This window comes from Podarcis tiliguerta (genome assembly GCF_965153285.1).
Source record: "Podarcis tiliguerta genome assembly, chromosome: 11".
NCBI classification, from domain to species: Eukaryota; Metazoa; Chordata; class Lepidosauria; order Squamata; family Lacertidae; genus Podarcis; species Podarcis tiliguerta.
This window is the reverse complement of record NC_139544.1, coordinates 15,622,865-15,641,504: the sequence shown is the minus strand read 5'-3', so window position 1 is coordinate 15,641,504 and position 18,640 is coordinate 15,622,865. Positions and strand designations below refer to the sequence as shown.

The window sequence follows — 18,640 nt, the reverse complement described above, 5'->3', positions numbered from 1 at the left end:
GTGCCCTCCAGATTTTTCGGATGACAACTCCCATTGGTCCCAGCCAGGATGGCAAACTGTCAAAAGGATGATGGAAGTTGTAGTGCTAAAAAGCCACCCCAAGGAATTTTGAGAATCAAAACATTCCCCCCCACACACACCTGCCTAATTTGCTTACATGTAGCTGCAAAAATACAGTGATACCTCAGGTTACATACGCTTCAGGTTACAGACTCCGCTAACCCAGAAATATTACCTTGGGTTAAGAACTTTGCTTTAGGATGAGAACAGAAATCGTGCTCCGGCGGCGCAGCAGCAGCAGGAGGCCCCATTAGCTAAAGTGGTGCTTCAGGTTAAGAACAGACCTCCAAAATGAATTAAGTACTTAACTCAAGGTACCACTGTACCATCCTTCCGTCAGAAGGATTGGCTATCCCTAATCAGAATTACAGATGCTGTAGGATGTTCAGAATTGCCCACAAGAACTGTAAAAACTGATGGTGACAAAGAGGTCCTGGGACTTCACCTAGTTGCTAGGCATTCATTCAAGCTTAGATAAAGCTGCAATAGTGAGAACCAGAAGGCCAAAGACAAGCAAATTGCAATTTTGGATGCATGTTGAGCTTGGAGCATTTCTTCAGCAATGCTTTTTAGACGCAATAAACCTCCTTCCTCAGCATGCTGAAATAATCTCCCCTCCCAAAGGCCTGGTAACCAAACTTTCTGCAAACAAGACCATGCCCTCAAACATTTCTCTGATGAAAATAGGGACGTACTATTCCACCACCACCATCATAGTTTTATTCTTTATAACTCGTCCATCTGACTGGGTTGCTCCAGTCACTCTGGGCGGCTTCCAACATATATATAAAAATGCAATTAAGCATTTAAAAACGTCCGTAGGGTTGCATAGCTCCATACCCTCCAACATTTCTCCTATGAAAATAGGACTGCCCTACCATACCCTCCAACCATTCTCTGATGAAAATAGGGGCAAAAAATGAAGATCATGGCCACTGGTTCCATCACCTCCTGGCAAATAGAAGGGGAAGAAATGGAGGCAGTGAGAGATTTTACTTTCATCATGCGAAAGGCTGGGCTGGATGATTCCCAAGCCGGAATTAAGATCGCTGGAAGAAACATCAACAACCTCAGATATGCAGATGACACAACCTTGATGGCAGAAAGTGAGGAGGAATTAAAGAACCTTTTAATGAGGGTGAAAGAGGAGATGGTCTGAAGCTCAACATCAAAAAAATGAAGCTCATGGCCACTGGTCCCATCACCTCCTGGCAAATAGAAGGGGAAGAAATGGAGGCAGTGAGAGATTTTACTTTCTTGGGCTCCATGATCACTGCAGATGGTGACAGCAGTCACGAAATTAAAAGACGCCTGCTTCTTGGGAGGAAAGCAATGACAAACCTAGACAGCATCTTAAAAAGCAGAGACGTCACCTTGCCAACAAAGGTCCGCATAGTTAAAGCTATGGTTTCATAAAGCTGGACCATAAAGAAGGCTGATCGCCAAAGAATTGATGCTTTTGAATTATGTTGCTGGAGGAGACTCTTGAGAGTCCCATGGACTGCAAGAAAATCAAACCTATCCATTCTTAAGGAAATTAGCCCTGAGTGCTCACTGGAAGGAAAGATCGTGAAGCTGAGGCTCCAATACTTTGGCCACCTCATGAAGAGAGAAGACTCACTGGAAAAGACCCTGATGTTGGGAAAGATGGAGGGCACAAGGAGAAGGGGACAACAGAGGATGAGATGGTTGGACAGTGTTCTCGAAGCTACCAGCATGAGTTTGACCAAACTGCAGGAGGCAGTGGAAGACAGGAGTGCCTGGCATGCTCTGGTCCATGGGGTCACAAAGAGTCAGACACGACTAAATGACTAAACAACAACAAGGAGAAGCGAGACATTCTGGGGTCAAATAAGAAACTGGAACAGCTTCTGTGAATCCAGGACCATCCCTGTAAAGGAGGAACACTTGGAGGGTATGCAAGACTGCCACTTCCTAGGGCTGTGTGTCTAATCTGATTGAAGCCCACATCCCCAACCAAACTGGGTTCAGTCCAGGCTTGGCCCGGATTGGATTGAGGAAGCCCTCCTGGAGAGACCCAGGGTGGTCAGGGAGCAGGGAAAGAAACAGGGAGCTTCCGCAGGGTCTGTGCTGGGAATCTGTTGAGGAAGCAGCAGGACTGGACCCAACCAATCCTTGCGCCTCTCACCACCCAATCTGATGTTTTGTTTTTTTGAACCCCAATTAAACATGTGGTTGGGAGGGGGCAAAGCATCTCCTTCCTCTGCCCTGCTCCCAACCACATGTTCAATAATAATCTCCACCTCCGAATGTATCTTTAGCTGTATGTTACCCAAGGATTTATTTCCCTCTGAGGTATTAAAAACTGGGAAGAAGTTACTACTGCTGTGAATAGCCATTCGTCTTATGCACGGGTAGGCAAACTAAGACCCAGGGGCCAGATCCAGCCCAATCACCTTCTCAATCCGGCCTGCAGACGGTCTGGGAATCAGCGTGTTTTTACATGAGTAGAATGTGTTCTTTTATTTTAAATGCATCTCTGGGTTATTTGTGGGGTCTGCCTGGTGTTTTTACATGAGTAGAATGTGTGCTTTTATTTAAAATGCATCTCTGGGTTATTTGTGGGGCATAGGAATTCATTCATTTTATTTTTCAAAATATAGTCCGGCCCCCCACAAGGTCTGAGGGACAGTGGACCGGCCCCCTGCTGAAAAAGTTTGCTGGTCTTATTCTTTGTACAAAATGTAGTATAAACACCAACAACTGGGAAACACTGGCCTGCGAGTGCTCCAATTGGAGAACAGCCTTGACCAAAGGTGTGTCATGAGCTTTGAAGACATTCGAACTCAGGACGAAAGGGAGAAACGTGCTAAGAAGAAGGCATACTTGGCAAACCCTCACTGTGATCAACTCCCATCTGGAAACCTATGTCCCCACTGTGGAAGGACAGGTGGATCCAGAACTGGCCTCCACAGTCACTTACGGACTCACTGTTAAGACCGTGTTCATGGAAGACAATCTTACTCAGCTACGAGTGATCGCCAAAGAAGATGTTGAGAGCAGTATGGTTTTACATAGAACTCGTTTTAACTCTGTTCTGGTCACCCTCTCTGTTCATGGTGAGTTCCGGCACCTTTTTTTCTAGAAAAATAGCACTGCATAGAAATATCACAGGCCTTCAATAGCCGGTTTTATTTTATTTTATTTTAAAGAAAAAGGAGGGAATTTCATCTCACCGCAAGCAGCACACTATGAGCACAAAAATTCTGCCTAATCCCAGAGTATTTTTATTTTTATTATTACTTTTCAGCACACTGGAGAACCCAAGTAAATAAATAAGCAGGTCGATCAGGATAGCAAGAGACGTAGCAGTTTTATTTCTCCATTGCAACTGGCTACATAGGAATCTTTTCCAATACACTTTGGCACAGTTTAGTTGTGCGTGACCAACGCAGCAGGCACAGGCGGAGTTGTAGAATTTTGTCATGATCTAAGATTCAAAGAGATACAGGTGCTTCGCTGGAACTCAAGTACAGCGTCAGAGTCCCAGATACATGATTAAAATGTGTGCAAATATTCTGCCTAATTGGGATTTCTAGAAAGGGACTCTCGGGGACATACCTGGGGGTCGACAAAATTGGCCCGGGGGGGAGGAGCTGGGGCAAAAATCACCCCCCAAAATCTGTTTCCAGTCGTCTGTGTAAGATTGGGAGCTGAGCAGTAGGAGCAATGGCAAGGTGGTTTGAAGGCAGACCATTACGGAGTGCATGATATACAGGCATACCTCGGAGATATTGCGGCAAGCCGAATTTGCAATATGAAGCAAGTCACACAATTTTGAGGCGTTTCCCAGTGCGTATAAAAGTGATGTTTGCACCGTGCTATAGTCTATTAAGCCGGCTCGCCTGGCTGCGGGGGCAGGAGGGGGGGGGAAAGCTTCAACTTCACTTCTGCGGCCAAAAGTGGGGTGGCATATGGGGTGTGGGGCTTCCTTACCTTGGAAGTGGCCAGGAAAAATATATGCAAAGGGCCATGAATTGAAGCGCAATGAAACGAGGTGTGCCTGTATATTTGTGTTGCGATGCATCGAGAGATCGGACGTAGGAGAATGTTCCCGTCCTACTCACACTGCAACACAATGACAGCTTTTTTGAGCCTTCCTCCTCTCCAGACCCTTTTGAGTAGTTGGGTTCCGTAAAATGTAGTCATTTTTGATACGGCTATCGCGGCAAAGGGATTTGGGGCCAGGGGCCACGAGGGACCCTCGTCTCCGGGGACACTGGAGCAGTCAAGTATCCTCAACGCCACATGATTGCAGGGAGTTCCACGTCCAACATTTCAAATGAACAGGGACTTGATTCTTCAACGCAAAGTTCAGCCAGGGTAGCACATTTGCAAGGATGCTATTGGAACTTGATTCCTTGAGCCAAAGGCAAATCCTTGCTGTAGTTGATGGTGCTGAAAGATAAACAGATAAAGTAAAAGTAACTGGCAGAATCAGAGACCAGGGAGAAGAGACGGTGGAGAAAGATTGGAAGAAATTTAAAGACTATTTACAGAAACACTACAAGATTAATGAATGTTAAAATAACATCAGATTGAATGTATAAGGTTATTGGAGTAAAACTTTAAAGATTAGAAGACCCAACATCTTAAGTTCTAAGCATTGAATAAGCTATAATAAGACATTCAAATTAAGAAAGGAGGTTAAATATGACAGAGGGAAGGGATTTGTTGTTTAATTGTATGAATTGGAATACAGGGAAGGGAGACTTGGGGAAGTCAGAGAAACAAGTTAATGCAAGATCAATATGAAGATAAGACTGTTTTTATTTTTGTTGTTTGTAGTATGTGATGTTTGTGTAATTCTGTATGTTTTTGGTGTATTGTTTGTTGTTTTTGTTTTGCTTTGTCGTTTCTTATGTAAAATCGAATAAAATATTTATATAAAAAAAAAGATAAACAGATAAAGTAGACTTGGTCATGACAAATAAATTATTATTATTAATATGTTATTATTTGTACCACACCCTTCCGACTGGGTTGCCCCAGCCATTAAGTAAAATATGCAGGTTATAGGAGCAAAGGAAAAGCCAAGAACCCTGCTGGATCAAACAATTCGATCAAAATTGAAGGTTATTTATATAGGCAGCTACTGCGGCCCGTGTTTTGTTAGCCCCAAAATGGAAAACAAGCCAGGTCCCAACAAAAGAAGAATGGCAACTTAAACTGATGGAATATGCGCAGCTTGCAGATGTAACATATAGAATAAGAGAAGAAGAAGAACATACGTTTAAAGAAGATTGGAAAATGTTTATTGAATATATGGGGGGAAATTGTGTACATGTGAAAATGCTGGCAGCATTAAGATAAATTCAATAGTGTAAATAAGTTTTGATGGATGTATTAATGGAATACTGAAAGGTTTAGTTTATGTAAAATATGCAGGGATTTATGCTGCACAAAAGGAACCAAGGAAAGTGAAGAGAAGTCATCAATATTTTAAGGTTGTTTAAATGAATGTCCTAAATTGTAAAACAGAAAATTTAATAAAAATTATGTGAAAAAAGAAATTGAAGACACTGGGCTTTTAATGTTTATAGCTGCTCTTTAAAATTATTTTTGCATAATCAATTGTTTTAACTGCTTTTAAAGACATTTTTATATTGTAAATCACTTCAGGATGCTTCGCATAAAGTGATTAAGAAATGAAACTACTACTACTACTACTAATATTAGTAATAATAATAATAATGTATAACATTAGTTTTTCTGCTGCCATTTTTAACATAGAACATCTTTTGCAATTCTGTGTTCCGTTGTTGCTTTTAGAAGCCATTTACTGTATTTGCATTTTCATTCAGCATATCATATGGCTTCAGGATTATCTCGCACACCACTCTGGATCTGTTTGGCACAGCGATGGAGAAACTGCAGCTCTCCAGATCTTGTGGGACTACAATTCCCATCAACCCTGACCACTGGTCTTGCTGGCTGAGACTGATGGGAATCGGGAGGCCCAACATTTGGGAAGCCACAAGTTCCCCATCCCTGAATTAGCATCACTGAATGGGATGCAAGTTGCTGCTCTGCTGTTAACAACAACAACAACAACAATTTATTTTTATTATTACAGTCGTACCTTGGAAGTCGAATGGAATCCGCTCTGGAAGTCCGTTCCAAAGCATTTGAAAACCAAAGTGTGGCTTCTGATTGGCTGCAGGAAACTCCTGCAGCCAATCGGAAGCCGCAGAAGCCCATCGGACGTTCGGATTCCAAAAGATTCCAAACCAGAACAGGATTCCAAACCAGAACAGTCACTTCCGGGTTTTGATCCGTCGGCAGCCAAAATGTTCAAGAACTAGGCTGTTCGAAAACCAAGGTACGACTGTATTGTTTGTTTGTTTGCCCACAATCCTGTTCCCCACAGCAGGCAAGTAGATCTAAAAATACTCTCACAGACATAAGGAGAATGTGGATTAACCTGAAGCAACTTCAAACTAATGTCACAGTTTTGGGGGGAAAGCACTGACAGAGTTTCTGCCAGAAAAGTTCCTGCCAATACACATCTCTGAGCTTGCCAGGATAACAAGGACACATGGGCACACAAACGATGAAAATAAACAAGTTGGATTTACTCCTGAGCTGAATAATGCAGATGTAATTAATTCAGTTATGCATATACATTAAGCTATACATTAACAGCTCCCTCTAGTGCTGTGCTATCACACTAATGGAACAAGTCATACAGCAACCCACACTCTGGCATAGGAGTAGTTTAATTAAAATAACACTATGAAATTAAGGCCTGGTTAACTACAATAAGAATTCCCCCCCCTTTTTATTTTTTTTACACAGTATCTTTTTCTGTTTGGTTTTCTATGGGGACTATTTCCTCTGCTTGTTCTCCTTTTTTGCGTGTCTTACCTCACTCTGTGCACTTGTGATTTTGTACTTTTTATTTTCAACCAAGCATATAACATTAAGGAAAAGAAATGAAACGACACAAAATTATAATCCAATTCTCAGTAAATCAGGGTCAGGTTAGAGGATGCGCACATGCATTTAGCATGCCATGTTTGTTACTTTTAAAATAACAGCTGCAGGGAGGAGGGCAGTGGTGAACGCTGACATTTGATTTTGGATCTTTACTCGGTTAATTAAATTATGTTTTTTGCGTTCTTTCCCCCTTTAGACTTACAGTTAAGGCTAAATTGTGGTTTGTTTTGCTTATTTGGCTTTCCCCTGAAGGGCAACTTGGATAATATTTACACAGCCATAACCCCTGAGCTCTTACCAAGTGGATCGCCTCATATATTGCTTCCACGAATCGCTGCCAGATTCCCTTCCGCCTCCAGTATGTTTATTACCGCCTAGGGAGAAGGGGATGGTAAGAGATGTTGCAGGTTGAAAACCAAGGAATGTCGCTTTGCACTTCTCAAAGAAGCTCTTATCTAGACAGGCTATAGAAACATTCGGCCTCTTTCCTCTCCTCACTGAAGGCTAAACAATCTCAGCATCCTCTATCCTCCTGAAAATGCCCATGTCGCCTCAAATTCACAGCTCTCATGATAGCAGGGATTTCATCGTAAAGCCAGCAATATTCAGTACATTCTTCCAACTAGAGAACAAAAACCTTATACAGTTGTACCTCAGGTTAAGGTCTGTTCTTAACATGAAACTGTACTTAATTCGTTCTGGAGGTCCGTTCTTAACCTGAAACTGTTCTTAACCTGAAGCACCACTTTAGCTAATGGGGCCTCCTGCTGCTGCTGTGCCGCCGGAGCACAATTTCTGTTCTCATCCTGAAGCAAAGTTCTTAACCCGAGGTACTATTTCTGGGTTAGCGGAGTCTGTAACCTGAAGCGTATGTAACCTGAAGCATATGTAACCTGAGGTACCACTGTACAGAAATTGCATCGAAGAGCAGGAGTGCCTAGGCTACATATTTTTTTCTACAGATATAGTGGTACCTCGGTTGTTGAACGTAATCTGTTCCGGAAGACCGTTCAACTTCCAAAACGTTCAACAACTGAGGCACAATAGGTGGTCGGCAAATTCCACTGAGAAAAATGGAGAAATGCGCCTCAGAAGCCATTTGAATTCTGAGGCGCGCCTGAAAACGGAAGAATTCACTTCCAGGTTTTCGGCATTCGGCTTCTGAATCGTTCGGCTTCCGAGACACTCAAAAACAGAGGTTCCATTGTACAGTGGTACCTTGGGTCTCGAACCTAATCCATTCCAGGAGTCTGTTCGACTCCCGAAACAGTTCGAAAACCAAGGCGCGGCTTCCGATTGGCTGTACGAGCTTCCTGCACCCAAGTGGAAGCCGCGTCAGATGTTTGGCTTCCAAAACACGTTCACAAACCAGAACACTCACTTTTGCTGCATTCAGAAGCCGATTTGTTAGGGAGCCAAGCCGTTCGAGTACCAAGGTACGACAGTACTCCAAATACTCCAACAAACAATTACTCCAAAACTTGGAATAAGGCATCTTTTTGACTTGCGCTGAATAAATAGGAACATTTGCGTTTGATGTATGTCGTAACTCTGAAGCCCTTCCTTCTAGATCAGTGATGGCCAAACTTGGACCTCCAGCTGATTTGGGACTACAATTCCCATCATCCCTGACCACTGGTCCTGTTGGCTAGGGATGATGTGAGTTGCAGTCCCAAAACAGCTGGAGGGCCAAGTTTGGTCATCATTGCTCTAGATGGTGCCCAATTTATTACAGCCTGACCGTGGGGTGGGGTGGGGCAGACAGGATCCATCTGTACATCAAAATACACTACGAATACCCTGGACTAAAGCTGGGAGACTGGAGGGATCCAAAAGAAGACACAATTGTGTAGGTAATCTGTAAAATATGACTACCCCCATCTATGGATCTGCATGGAAATTTAGGAACTTTCTGTAGGTCCAACAATTTTTTTGGAGAAGGGATGGGGGGACATACCAAAGGCACCTCCAATTTCAGCCCCACTGGTTGGAATATTGACGTTTACAATGCCACAGTCTGATCCCTTTGGCCTGTAAAAGAAGGAAAACCGATTACCAAAGCAGACGTCAGTCTCAAGTCTCCAGAAGGACCAATCTCCAACAACGAAGCTGGAGTTGGAAATCTCACCTAGGCAATGTTTGAAGAAGATGTAAATACCCCGCCCTCCAATAGAATATCCCCCACCTTTGTCCACAGAAAAGGGAAGAGCCATACCCGAGCCAGCGGAATATCCTGCCCAAATCTTTGGTAAAGATGCTGCTGGAGAGACCTTGTTTTACTTCATTGTTCCATGTGAAGGCTTCTTCTTCCGTCTGGAAATGAAAGTGCACATTGTATACCTGAAGGAGCGTCTCCACCCCCATCGTTCAGCCCAGACACTGAGGTCCAGCTCCAAGGGCCTTCTGGCAGTTCCCTCCCTGCGAGAAGTGAGGTTACAGGGAAGCAGGCAGAGGGCCTTCTTGGTGGTGGCACCCACCCTGTGGAATGCCCTCCCATCTGATGTCAAAGAAACAAACAACTGACTTTTAAAAGATATCTGAAGGAAGCCCTGTTTATGGAAGTTTTTAAAGGTTGATGTTTTATCGCTTTTTAAATATTCTGTTGGGAGCCGCCCAGAGTTGAAACCCAGCCAGATGGGCAGGGTACAAATAATTTATTTTATTTTATTTTATTTATTTATTTTTTATTAAAAATGAACATATGAACATGGCACTGCAGCTGTTCGACATGAAACTAACATCTCCATATAAATGAGGGAAGGGAAGGATTTTCCAGACTCTCCAAGCCCTCTTCCTTGGAGGAGGAATATAGCGTTGTCTCATGTGGCTCTTTGCGGTTTTTCAAATTCTGTCTCTGACTTGGAGCACTGAACATTTAATGGTTCTTTCAGACCAAAGTATTTTCTTCATTTCCTTTGCTTCTCAGCTCCCTGTTCTTCCAGCCCACCCTTCCTTTCCAAATTATCAGTTATTTTACTCTTTTTTGAATGCTCCTGTTGTTGTTTTGTGAGAGCAGTACCATTCTAATTAAAGTGCCCTGCTCCATCCTCCCAAATTTTCATAGTCCTCTTGGTTGTGTGTTGGAGCTCAAGAGTTTTCGCCCTGAGCTCTGGTTTTCCAGAGAGGAAAATTAAGGATGCCCCAAAATTGCCTGACACAACCCAAGGAAAACCTTGGGTTACAGATTGGTTGCAAGATCACCAGTTACACGGTATGTTTAAATTAGATAGAAAGAACGGATTTTTGGACCAAAGCTCACAATCTGAAAAAGAACTCTTGCAAAGTAAGGATAAACGTTTGTCTAAAATTTATAGTTTTCTATTAGAATGGGAAATGAAAAAGAATCTTGTTAAAGCTTCAATGACACACTGGGCAATAGATACAGGACACAATATAGATCTGAAACTCTGGAAAAGTGACCTGAAATTTACTGCATGTTATTCAATGAAAGAACTATTTGAAAATGATTCATAGATGGTACTTAACTCCAAGTAGATTAGCTAAGATTTATAAAAGAGAATCAGATAAGTGTTGGAAATGTAACGAAGTGGAGGGAACGTTCTTCCACATGTGGTGGACGTGTAAAAAGGTAAAAGAGTATTGGGAAATGATCCATAATGAATTGAAAAAAATGTTTAAAAGTACTTTCCCCCCCAAAAAACCCCCAGAATCCTTTTTGTTGGGGATAACCCAGACTGAAATTCCCAGGTGTCAGAAAAGGTTATTTATATGTGAAAATTGTGGCCCGTGTTTTGTTAGACCCAAAAATGGAAAGTGAGAAAGGTCCCAACTAAAGAGGATTGGCAATTTGACAAAATATGCAGATTTAAGATATAGAATATGAGAGCAAGAAGAGCACACGTTTAAAGAAGACTGGAAAACATTTATTGAATATATGGAAAATAATTGTATACAGCTGAAAATGCTGGCAATAAGATAAATTCAACAGAGTAAATAATTATAGATGGATGTAGAAGTGGAAAACTAATTTGAATGGTTATAGTAAAATATACAGGGACGTAGGGTACGTAAAATGGACCATGAAAAGAGAAGAAGCAAAGTCACTGGATATTTTACAGTTTGTAAAATGTTTCTTTGAAATTGTAAAACAGAAAATCTAATAAAAAATATTAGAAAAAATATATATTGTCTGACACAACCCATGCTATGGCCAACACATTTAACACCATTTGGTGACAAATGTCCCTGAATAAATGTCATCTTAAAAATACACCAACTCAATGTTCTGTTGCCAGCTGCCAATCAAAACTTGAAATGATTTCAAGGTTTCCAATACTCGGATGCTGACTCGTGCAATTCAGCACCATTTTTAGGGGCCATTAATTTCCCCTCCCTTCTTCATGATGCTACCACCTTTGAACATGTAAAGAAAGAGAGTCTTTAACACCCAAACTTACCTTAAATTTCATTACGTACAAAATAGGGACAAACGTCTCCGTCTGCACGATCGGCGCATTATGTGGAAGGCCAGTCACAATGGTCGGCTCAACATAGTTTCCGGGACGATCTATAACCTGGAATGGAAAAGGTGGAGAAGAAAATGGCACCAGTTGTTTTTGGGCAAGACAGATCATACATTAAATGCCCGATGCTGATGGACTACACGGAATTGGCGGAAATGACTGGCAGAATCCGAGACCAGGGAGAAGAGTTGGTGGAAGAAGGTTGGAAAAAATTCAAAGTATATTTACAGAAATATTGCAAAATTAATGAATGTTAGAAGAATGCTGGAATGAAGTTATATGGTTTTAGCAGAAATGTTATAAAGAATTAAGCAAAAACTGATTGTTAATGGGCCAAAGTGGAAAAGTTAAGGTTAGATTGTGTTAAGATAAATTATAGAACAAAAAATTGAGAAAGATGGAAAGGATTTGCTGAAATAGCTAATTGAACTAGAATACAAAAAAGGGAGGTGTGAGGAGGTTGATGAAACAAGTAAATGAAAGGTAAAGATATGGAAATATTGGATGTGTTTTTAAATGTTTTTGTTTTTCTTGTTGTTTTGCTGTATTGTTTTTTGTTTTTCTTTTTATTTTTGATGTATTGTAAGGTATTGCTTTGTTCTGAAAAAAATAATTATTGTTTCTTTCTTCTTTTCTCTGTAACTATTAAACCTCTAATAAATATTATTTTTAAAAAATAAAAATAAATGCCCGATGCTCCAATGCGATTACATTGGAGCATTTCACTAAAACGGCTTGCTTTCAGCAGAACTCGTAACCTCACAAAGACAGTAGATTCCCCATCAACTTTGAAAAGCCCATGGATATCAGTGGGTGCATTCAGAGTATGACTACCAAGGAATTTCACCTTCTAGGCTTTACGGTGGAGCTTTGTTTTAAAATTATCCGTCATCCAGAAAACCCTGATCAGAAATAAAACTAATCATCGACCCATCCTGCAAGCAGATCCTCCAAGAAAAATAGTGCACCATTGTTGGGAGAAACACGTTCAAGATGACAGCTTTAACTTTTTTTGTAATCGCAGGGAAAATATAGAGAGATTTTCAAGTATTAATGAGATTAATCACCTTCCCACCATAGACCACAGAGCCACCTTGCTGTTTGGCCTGGGTCACGGCATCAACATACAACTTCACCGCTTGCTCCGTGTGCAGAGGGCCATAGAGGGTGTTTGCTGCAAAAAATAAAAGAAAAGTGTACATTTACCACAATGCCTACCGCTGTGTCGTCTTGAGAACTGCACTTTATTTCTTCATCTATTTGTCATGCCATAAAGTTCTATATATTCCAAGATTCTAAGGTGCCATTCTTCTCTCGAAATAAAGACAATTAAGAATTCAAAAGAGGGCTGGACATAATATAAAGAATATATGGGGGAAATATTATAACAAGAAAATAAGTGTAGCAGACCAGGGGAAAGAAATACTCAGCCGTAGATGTGACAAAGGTAATGAACATAATTTAGTAAAGTAAGAAAATGCAGTCAAAAAGACAACAGATAGGAAACCAGAGAAAGGGTGGAAGGGGGGTTAAAATTAAGGTTTATAAGAGTGAATTAAATTGGAGGACCTAGTTATGCTACTATTATTAATTCGAGATATATTATTTACAGAAATGTTTTATGCTTATGTGATTCCCCCCCTTTCATAATACCATGTGTTTGCCTGTAACATACTATGCACTAATTATATGATAAAACAGAAAAGCAAATAAACATGTATAAAATGTATAAAACATGCATATACAGTGGTATCTCTGGATACAAACAGGATCCATTCCAGAGCCCCGTTCGGATCCAGAAGCAAATGTAACTAGCAACAACACGTCTGCGCACGCACGCGTCGCTTTTCGCCGCTTCTGCGCATTACATCATTTTGAGTGTCTGCACATGCGCGTGCGGCAAAACCCGGAAGTAACGCACTCCGTTACCTCCGGGTTGCCGTGGAGCGCAACTCGAACACGCTCAACATGAAGCATATTCAACCCGAGGGATGACTGTACAGTGGAACCTCAGTTTTCAGACGTAATCCGTTCTGGAAGACCCTTCGAGTCCCGAAATGTATGAAAATCGAAAACTCAATATGGAAGCCACCTGAAAGGTTCAACTTTGGAAGCTTGTTTGAAAACGGAAGCATTTTCTTCCGGGTTTACGGCATTCAAGTTCTGAATCATTCGTCAACTGAGACATTAGAAAACCGAGGTTCCACTGTATATGTTGTACAGTGGTACCTCGCAAGACAAATGCCTCGCAAGACGAAAAACTCGCAAGACGAAAGAGTTTTTCGTTTTCTGAGTTACTTCGCAAGACGAATTTCCCTATGGGCTTGCTTCGTAAGACGAAAACGTCTTGCGCCTTTTTCTTAAAACCGTCAATGCATTCCTATGGGAAACCGTCAATACACAGTGGTGCTTCGCAAGACGAAAAAATTCACAAGACAAAAAAACTCGCAGAATGAATTAATTTCGTCTTGCGAGGCACCACTATATATGTATATAAAAAAAGAACTGCACTATAGACCTGGCCAATCTGGCGATAGATCGTTGAGAACCAGATTTCAATCCACATCATGATAACTGGTTCAAAATTTTGCCCCAACGATCCACCACTCGAAACCAGAAAATGCTTTTGTCTGTTGCTTTTTGCCTGCTGAGCTCTCCCCAGGCTCCCACAGGGAGCAGCAAACCACAGAACAGAGGCAGACCAAGAACTTTCCTCTAGCTGTGATGAAACTTGCTGGGAAAAAGGCTTCTGTGCCTCCGCTGAGCTGTTTAAAGAAGCCCCGCTGTTTCGCGCGAACAGAACAACAAAGTGGTTTGTTCAGCTGGGGCACAAAAAGGTTTTCTTGCCTCCGCTAAACCGTTTAAAGAAATCCCTCCAGCTCATGAGATCAACAGCGGTATCGGGGCTCACTTGGCTGGGGGGGCGGGAAGCTTAGGTGGGGAGGAACGAGGTTGCCATATGTCTGGGAAAACCTGGACATGTCCTCTTTTGGGGACCCAACATGGTCATCTGGGCAGATTTCTACATTAATTTTTTTCCAAATTTTAAAATTGCATTTTCCACAATTATAACAAATATAACATAGAAAAAAGAAAAGAAAAAACACAAAAGAAAACACAATACAGTACTAAAAAAATAAAAAAAATCTTAAAACACATATCCCTTTAAAACCCAATTTCTCTTACATTGCTAATTGACTTCTTCAGATCCCTCCCTTCTGAATTTCACTGTATCTGCATGTAACAGCTCTCCAATATCATTCTTAAACTAAAATTATTTCCAGCAATTAACTATCTTATTCTCTTTTCTTACTGTTATAAATCCAACTTACTTGCAATTAAATCCTAATTTAATCCTAGGCCTATTTGGTGCTTTCAAGTGACTTCTAATTTTTTATATTACCAGATTTCTACATTTTAAAGGAAATGTCTGGGGGTTTTTTTGTGGGGGGCTCAGGCTGGCAGCGGTTTGTGCTGTCCTCTTTTTTGCTCTTCAAGATACGGCAACCCTAAGGAGGAAGAAGCAGCCAAGATACGTTCCAGACATGGTGATATATCAGCATATCAAGGGATTCAAGCTGCTGATATATCACAATGTTGAAATCCAGATAATGCCTAGGACTGTTGCACTGTGAATAGGATCAGATCTTTTCCTCTTTTTTTTCTATGCCCCTTTTTATTCAAATGAATCGAATCCCAAAGTGGCTTACAAACAGAAGATAAAAATAACATAATAGAACATCACGAATACAGCATAAATCATATAGAATACTTACCAAATCAACAGGAAAACAATCCCAAATCCCAAATAAAACAATTACCATCTATGTAACACTATTAACAAAACAACTAAAAAATAAGCTAAACATCAGTTACACCATGGGTAGGCAAGCTAAGGCCCGGGGGCTGGATCCGGCCCAGTCGCCTTCTAAATCTGGCCCACGGACGGTTCACGAATCAGCGTGTTTTTTACATGAGTAGAATGTGCCCTTTTATTTGAAATGCCTTTCTGGGTTATTTGTGGGGCAAAAGAATTCGTTCATATATTTTTTTTCAAAATATAGTCCGGCCCCACGCAAGGTCTGAGGGACAGTGGACCGGCCCCCTGCTGAAAAAGTTTGCTGACCCCTTAGTTACACCAACTCAGTATAATATAATATAATATAATATAATATAATATTATATTATATTATATTATATTATATTATATTATATTATATTATAATATAATATAATATAATATCATTCACAAAGTATGGCACTATTCAGATCTATAAAACAGTATTAACAACATTAACAAAATAGCAACAAAACAAACAAAGCCCTGTTGAAGTTGTATACATGCTCTCCCCTTCACCATGACTCATAGACTTTCTTCTTTAACCATTATATACATATATAGAGAGAGAAGTTCCTATTAGCTACGCTTGGCCCAAGTTGGAGATGCTTGAAGCAATTTTCTTGCGCCAAAATGCAACTTCTCACTCCTAAGTAATAGAAGCAACGTTTTGGGCAAGGCATTTGGGTGGTTCAAACCCCCCACACACATGTGCACACAGAGTTTCTTCTCAGACACCTCACAGGTAATCCTGTAAGGAAGAGGCAGAGCTATGAAGAATCAACCCCCCCCCCCCCCCGAAATGGCAGTTTGGGAAGTGGGCAACTGTTCAGTTCTCCCAAACTCCAACGCCAACCAAGAACCACCACGCAATGCTTCCCAGAGCAAAGAGGAGCTCTTACCGTCCCAAGGATCTCCAATACGGACTTGTGCGTACGCCTTTACAAGTTTCTCCACCACTTCATCGTGGATGCTTTCATGCAAAAACTAAGAAAACATTAGAAGAAAAAAATAGGTTTAAGATTGGCAACAGAGGTGCTAACTTCCAAGGTCCTGCAGAGAACAATGGGGCTGCTAAAAGTTTGTTCCAAATGTTGAAAATGCCAATACAGTCGTACCTTGGAAGTATGACCTCCAAAACGTTCGAAAACCAAAGTGTGACTTCCAAAATGTTCGAAAACCAAATTGCAGCTTCTGATTGGCTGCAGGAACTTCCTGCAGCCAATAGGAAAGCGTAAAACGTTTCCGTGGAAACAATTGGAAACCGTGGAACGTCGGACGTTCAGCTTCCAAAAATAGTTCGCAAACCGGAACCCTCACTTCTGGGTTTGCGGCATTTGGGAACCAAAACGTTAGAGAACTAAGCTGTTCAAAAACCAAGGTACGACTGTAAAGTACTTCCATTTTTATGCTGTCCTCAATATCAAACTAAGTTATGGCAAGTTCCTCTTTCTCCCCAGATACATACTGAGAAATGCACATTCTATTTCTCAACCAGATGGCGTTTTTGAGAGCTGGCAAATTCTTCCATCATCTCGGGGTAAAATTGCCAAGACGTTTAAAGGGGAAATTAACAAAGCCCAACGTATTCACACAGCAGCAGCGAAAGGCTCTAGAATCCAGTTCCTTTTGCATACAAAGGGCTCTTCTTTACGCGGCAATTGGCCTGGCAAACCATAAAACAGCATTTGAAGATCTTCGGTCTGCCTAAAGCCAAATAATAGCACTTTGAGTTAAAACATTTAATCAAAGACTTAGAATACAGTGCACATTTTGGTCTTTTAGGAAAAAACGTGGAATTATTTCTCTGTGAACAATCAAGAGAAAGCTAGGTACTTCTCCTAAATCTCTCTAAAACCCATGAGGTTTTAAGTAACTGCTGACTTAAATGAGATGTGCCAACATTTCTGCTTCACCTATTGGGTTTTATTCATTTGCATAAGCCTGCAATTCAGAACTGTATTTTCCTATTCATTGTGAACTGGGGAGATCTGATCAGAATTTAAATAACCTTATTTCAAAAGCGAGCAGGAATAACGGGAGACATCAAACATCACGCACAAGCAGACATCCATTAATAGAACGGGTCTTTCCTTTCTCCTCCTGCAGCTCCAACATCCCAAAATACACCTTGAAAAGCTTAAGGACCCTCCATAGGAGATTTGGAAGACAGGTCAGGGGGGAAGGAGGGGAAATCTTGTTCTACAAAAATCCCCCTTTGAGTTTAGAACTAATGGTTTTGGAATAAAAAAAAAAGAGTATTAAAAGAGCATTTGGGATTTCCCCCAGGCTGCTATGAAGCCTGTGATCTGTTGGCTAAGCATGGCTCATTTGGCAAACAAAATTTATCCAATGCTTGAAAGATTGGGGGGGGGGGATGTATCATTTTTACAGAACCGCCCCAATCCAAACTGTGCTGGAGACAAATTTAAAGAAAGATAATCGCTTCGGAATTAACCAGAGTTCTTCTGGTTCCATTCTTTGCTAAACGGCCTTCTCGGTAGTGGCACCCGCCCTATGGAACGCCCTCCCACCAGACGTCAAGGAAATAAACAGCTATCTGACTTTTAGAAGACATCTGAAGGCAGCCCTGTTTAGGGAAGTTTTTTATGTTTGATGTTTTATCGTGTTTTTAATATTCTGTTGGGAGCCGCCCAGAGTGGTGGGGGAAACCCAGCCAGGTGGGCGGGGTATAAATAAATAAATAATAGTTGTTGTTGTTGTTGTTGTTGTTGTTGTTGTTGTTATATTAATGATGATGGAAGGCATACATGAACGACAACAAACGGAGCACTCCATCATTATGATGTGGAGTATTTTCACATAAATTACATAATACTGCAACAGGAACATACCTAATAGTTATGTAATGATTCATTGAAAAGTTTCTTTTTTCTTTTCTTTTCTTTTTTTTAAAAAGAGGAACAATAAACAGATAAACAATAACAACAAACTTAATTCTTCACAAATCCAACCTTTTAAGCATCTTGGTTGACTTCCTCAAGTCCCTCCCTTCTGAGTTAAAAGTAACAGCTTTCCAATATCATTATTAAACTAAAAGAATTTCCAATTATAGTCCATCTTACTCACTTTTCTTAACATTCTAAATCCCATTTATTTAATTATAACCTAATTTAATCCTAGGCCTATTTGTTTTCTTTCAAGTAATTTCTAATTTTTTTTGTTTCAAGTGAAAGAGCTCCCTTCCAGCAGAACAGGCAGCCAATCGGATGTCCGTCATTGAAAAGTTTCTACGGGCAGTCAGACCGTTACAGAGTGACCAGTGCTTAAAAATGCT

General features: G+C 41.0%; 1 protein-coding gene across 1 annotated transcript in view; it reads right to left on the bottom strand.

Moving 5' to 3' along the window:
• Nucleotides 1-3,375: 3,375 nt before the first annotated feature.
• ALDH7A1 (aldehyde dehydrogenase 7 family member A1) overlaps nt 3,376-18,640 on the bottom strand; it is a 30,615-nt gene continuing 15,350 nt past the window's right edge. Inside the window, exons 12-18 of the mRNA XM_083404104.1 lie at nt 16,245-16,329; nt 12,572-12,678; nt 11,439-11,555; nt 9,236-9,333; nt 8,978-9,051; nt 7,319-7,394; nt 3,376-4,479 (exon numbers count right to left, since the gene is read on the bottom strand). Of these exons, the coding sequence (XP_083260230.1) occupies nt 4,425-4,479; nt 7,319-7,394; nt 8,978-9,051; nt 9,236-9,333; nt 11,439-11,555; nt 12,572-12,678; nt 16,245-16,329 (612 nt within the window). The 3' untranslated portion in view covers nt 3,376-4,424. The remainder of the gene's footprint in view (nt 4,480-7,318; nt 7,395-8,977; nt 9,052-9,235; nt 9,334-11,438; nt 11,556-12,571; nt 12,679-16,244; nt 16,330-18,640) is intronic.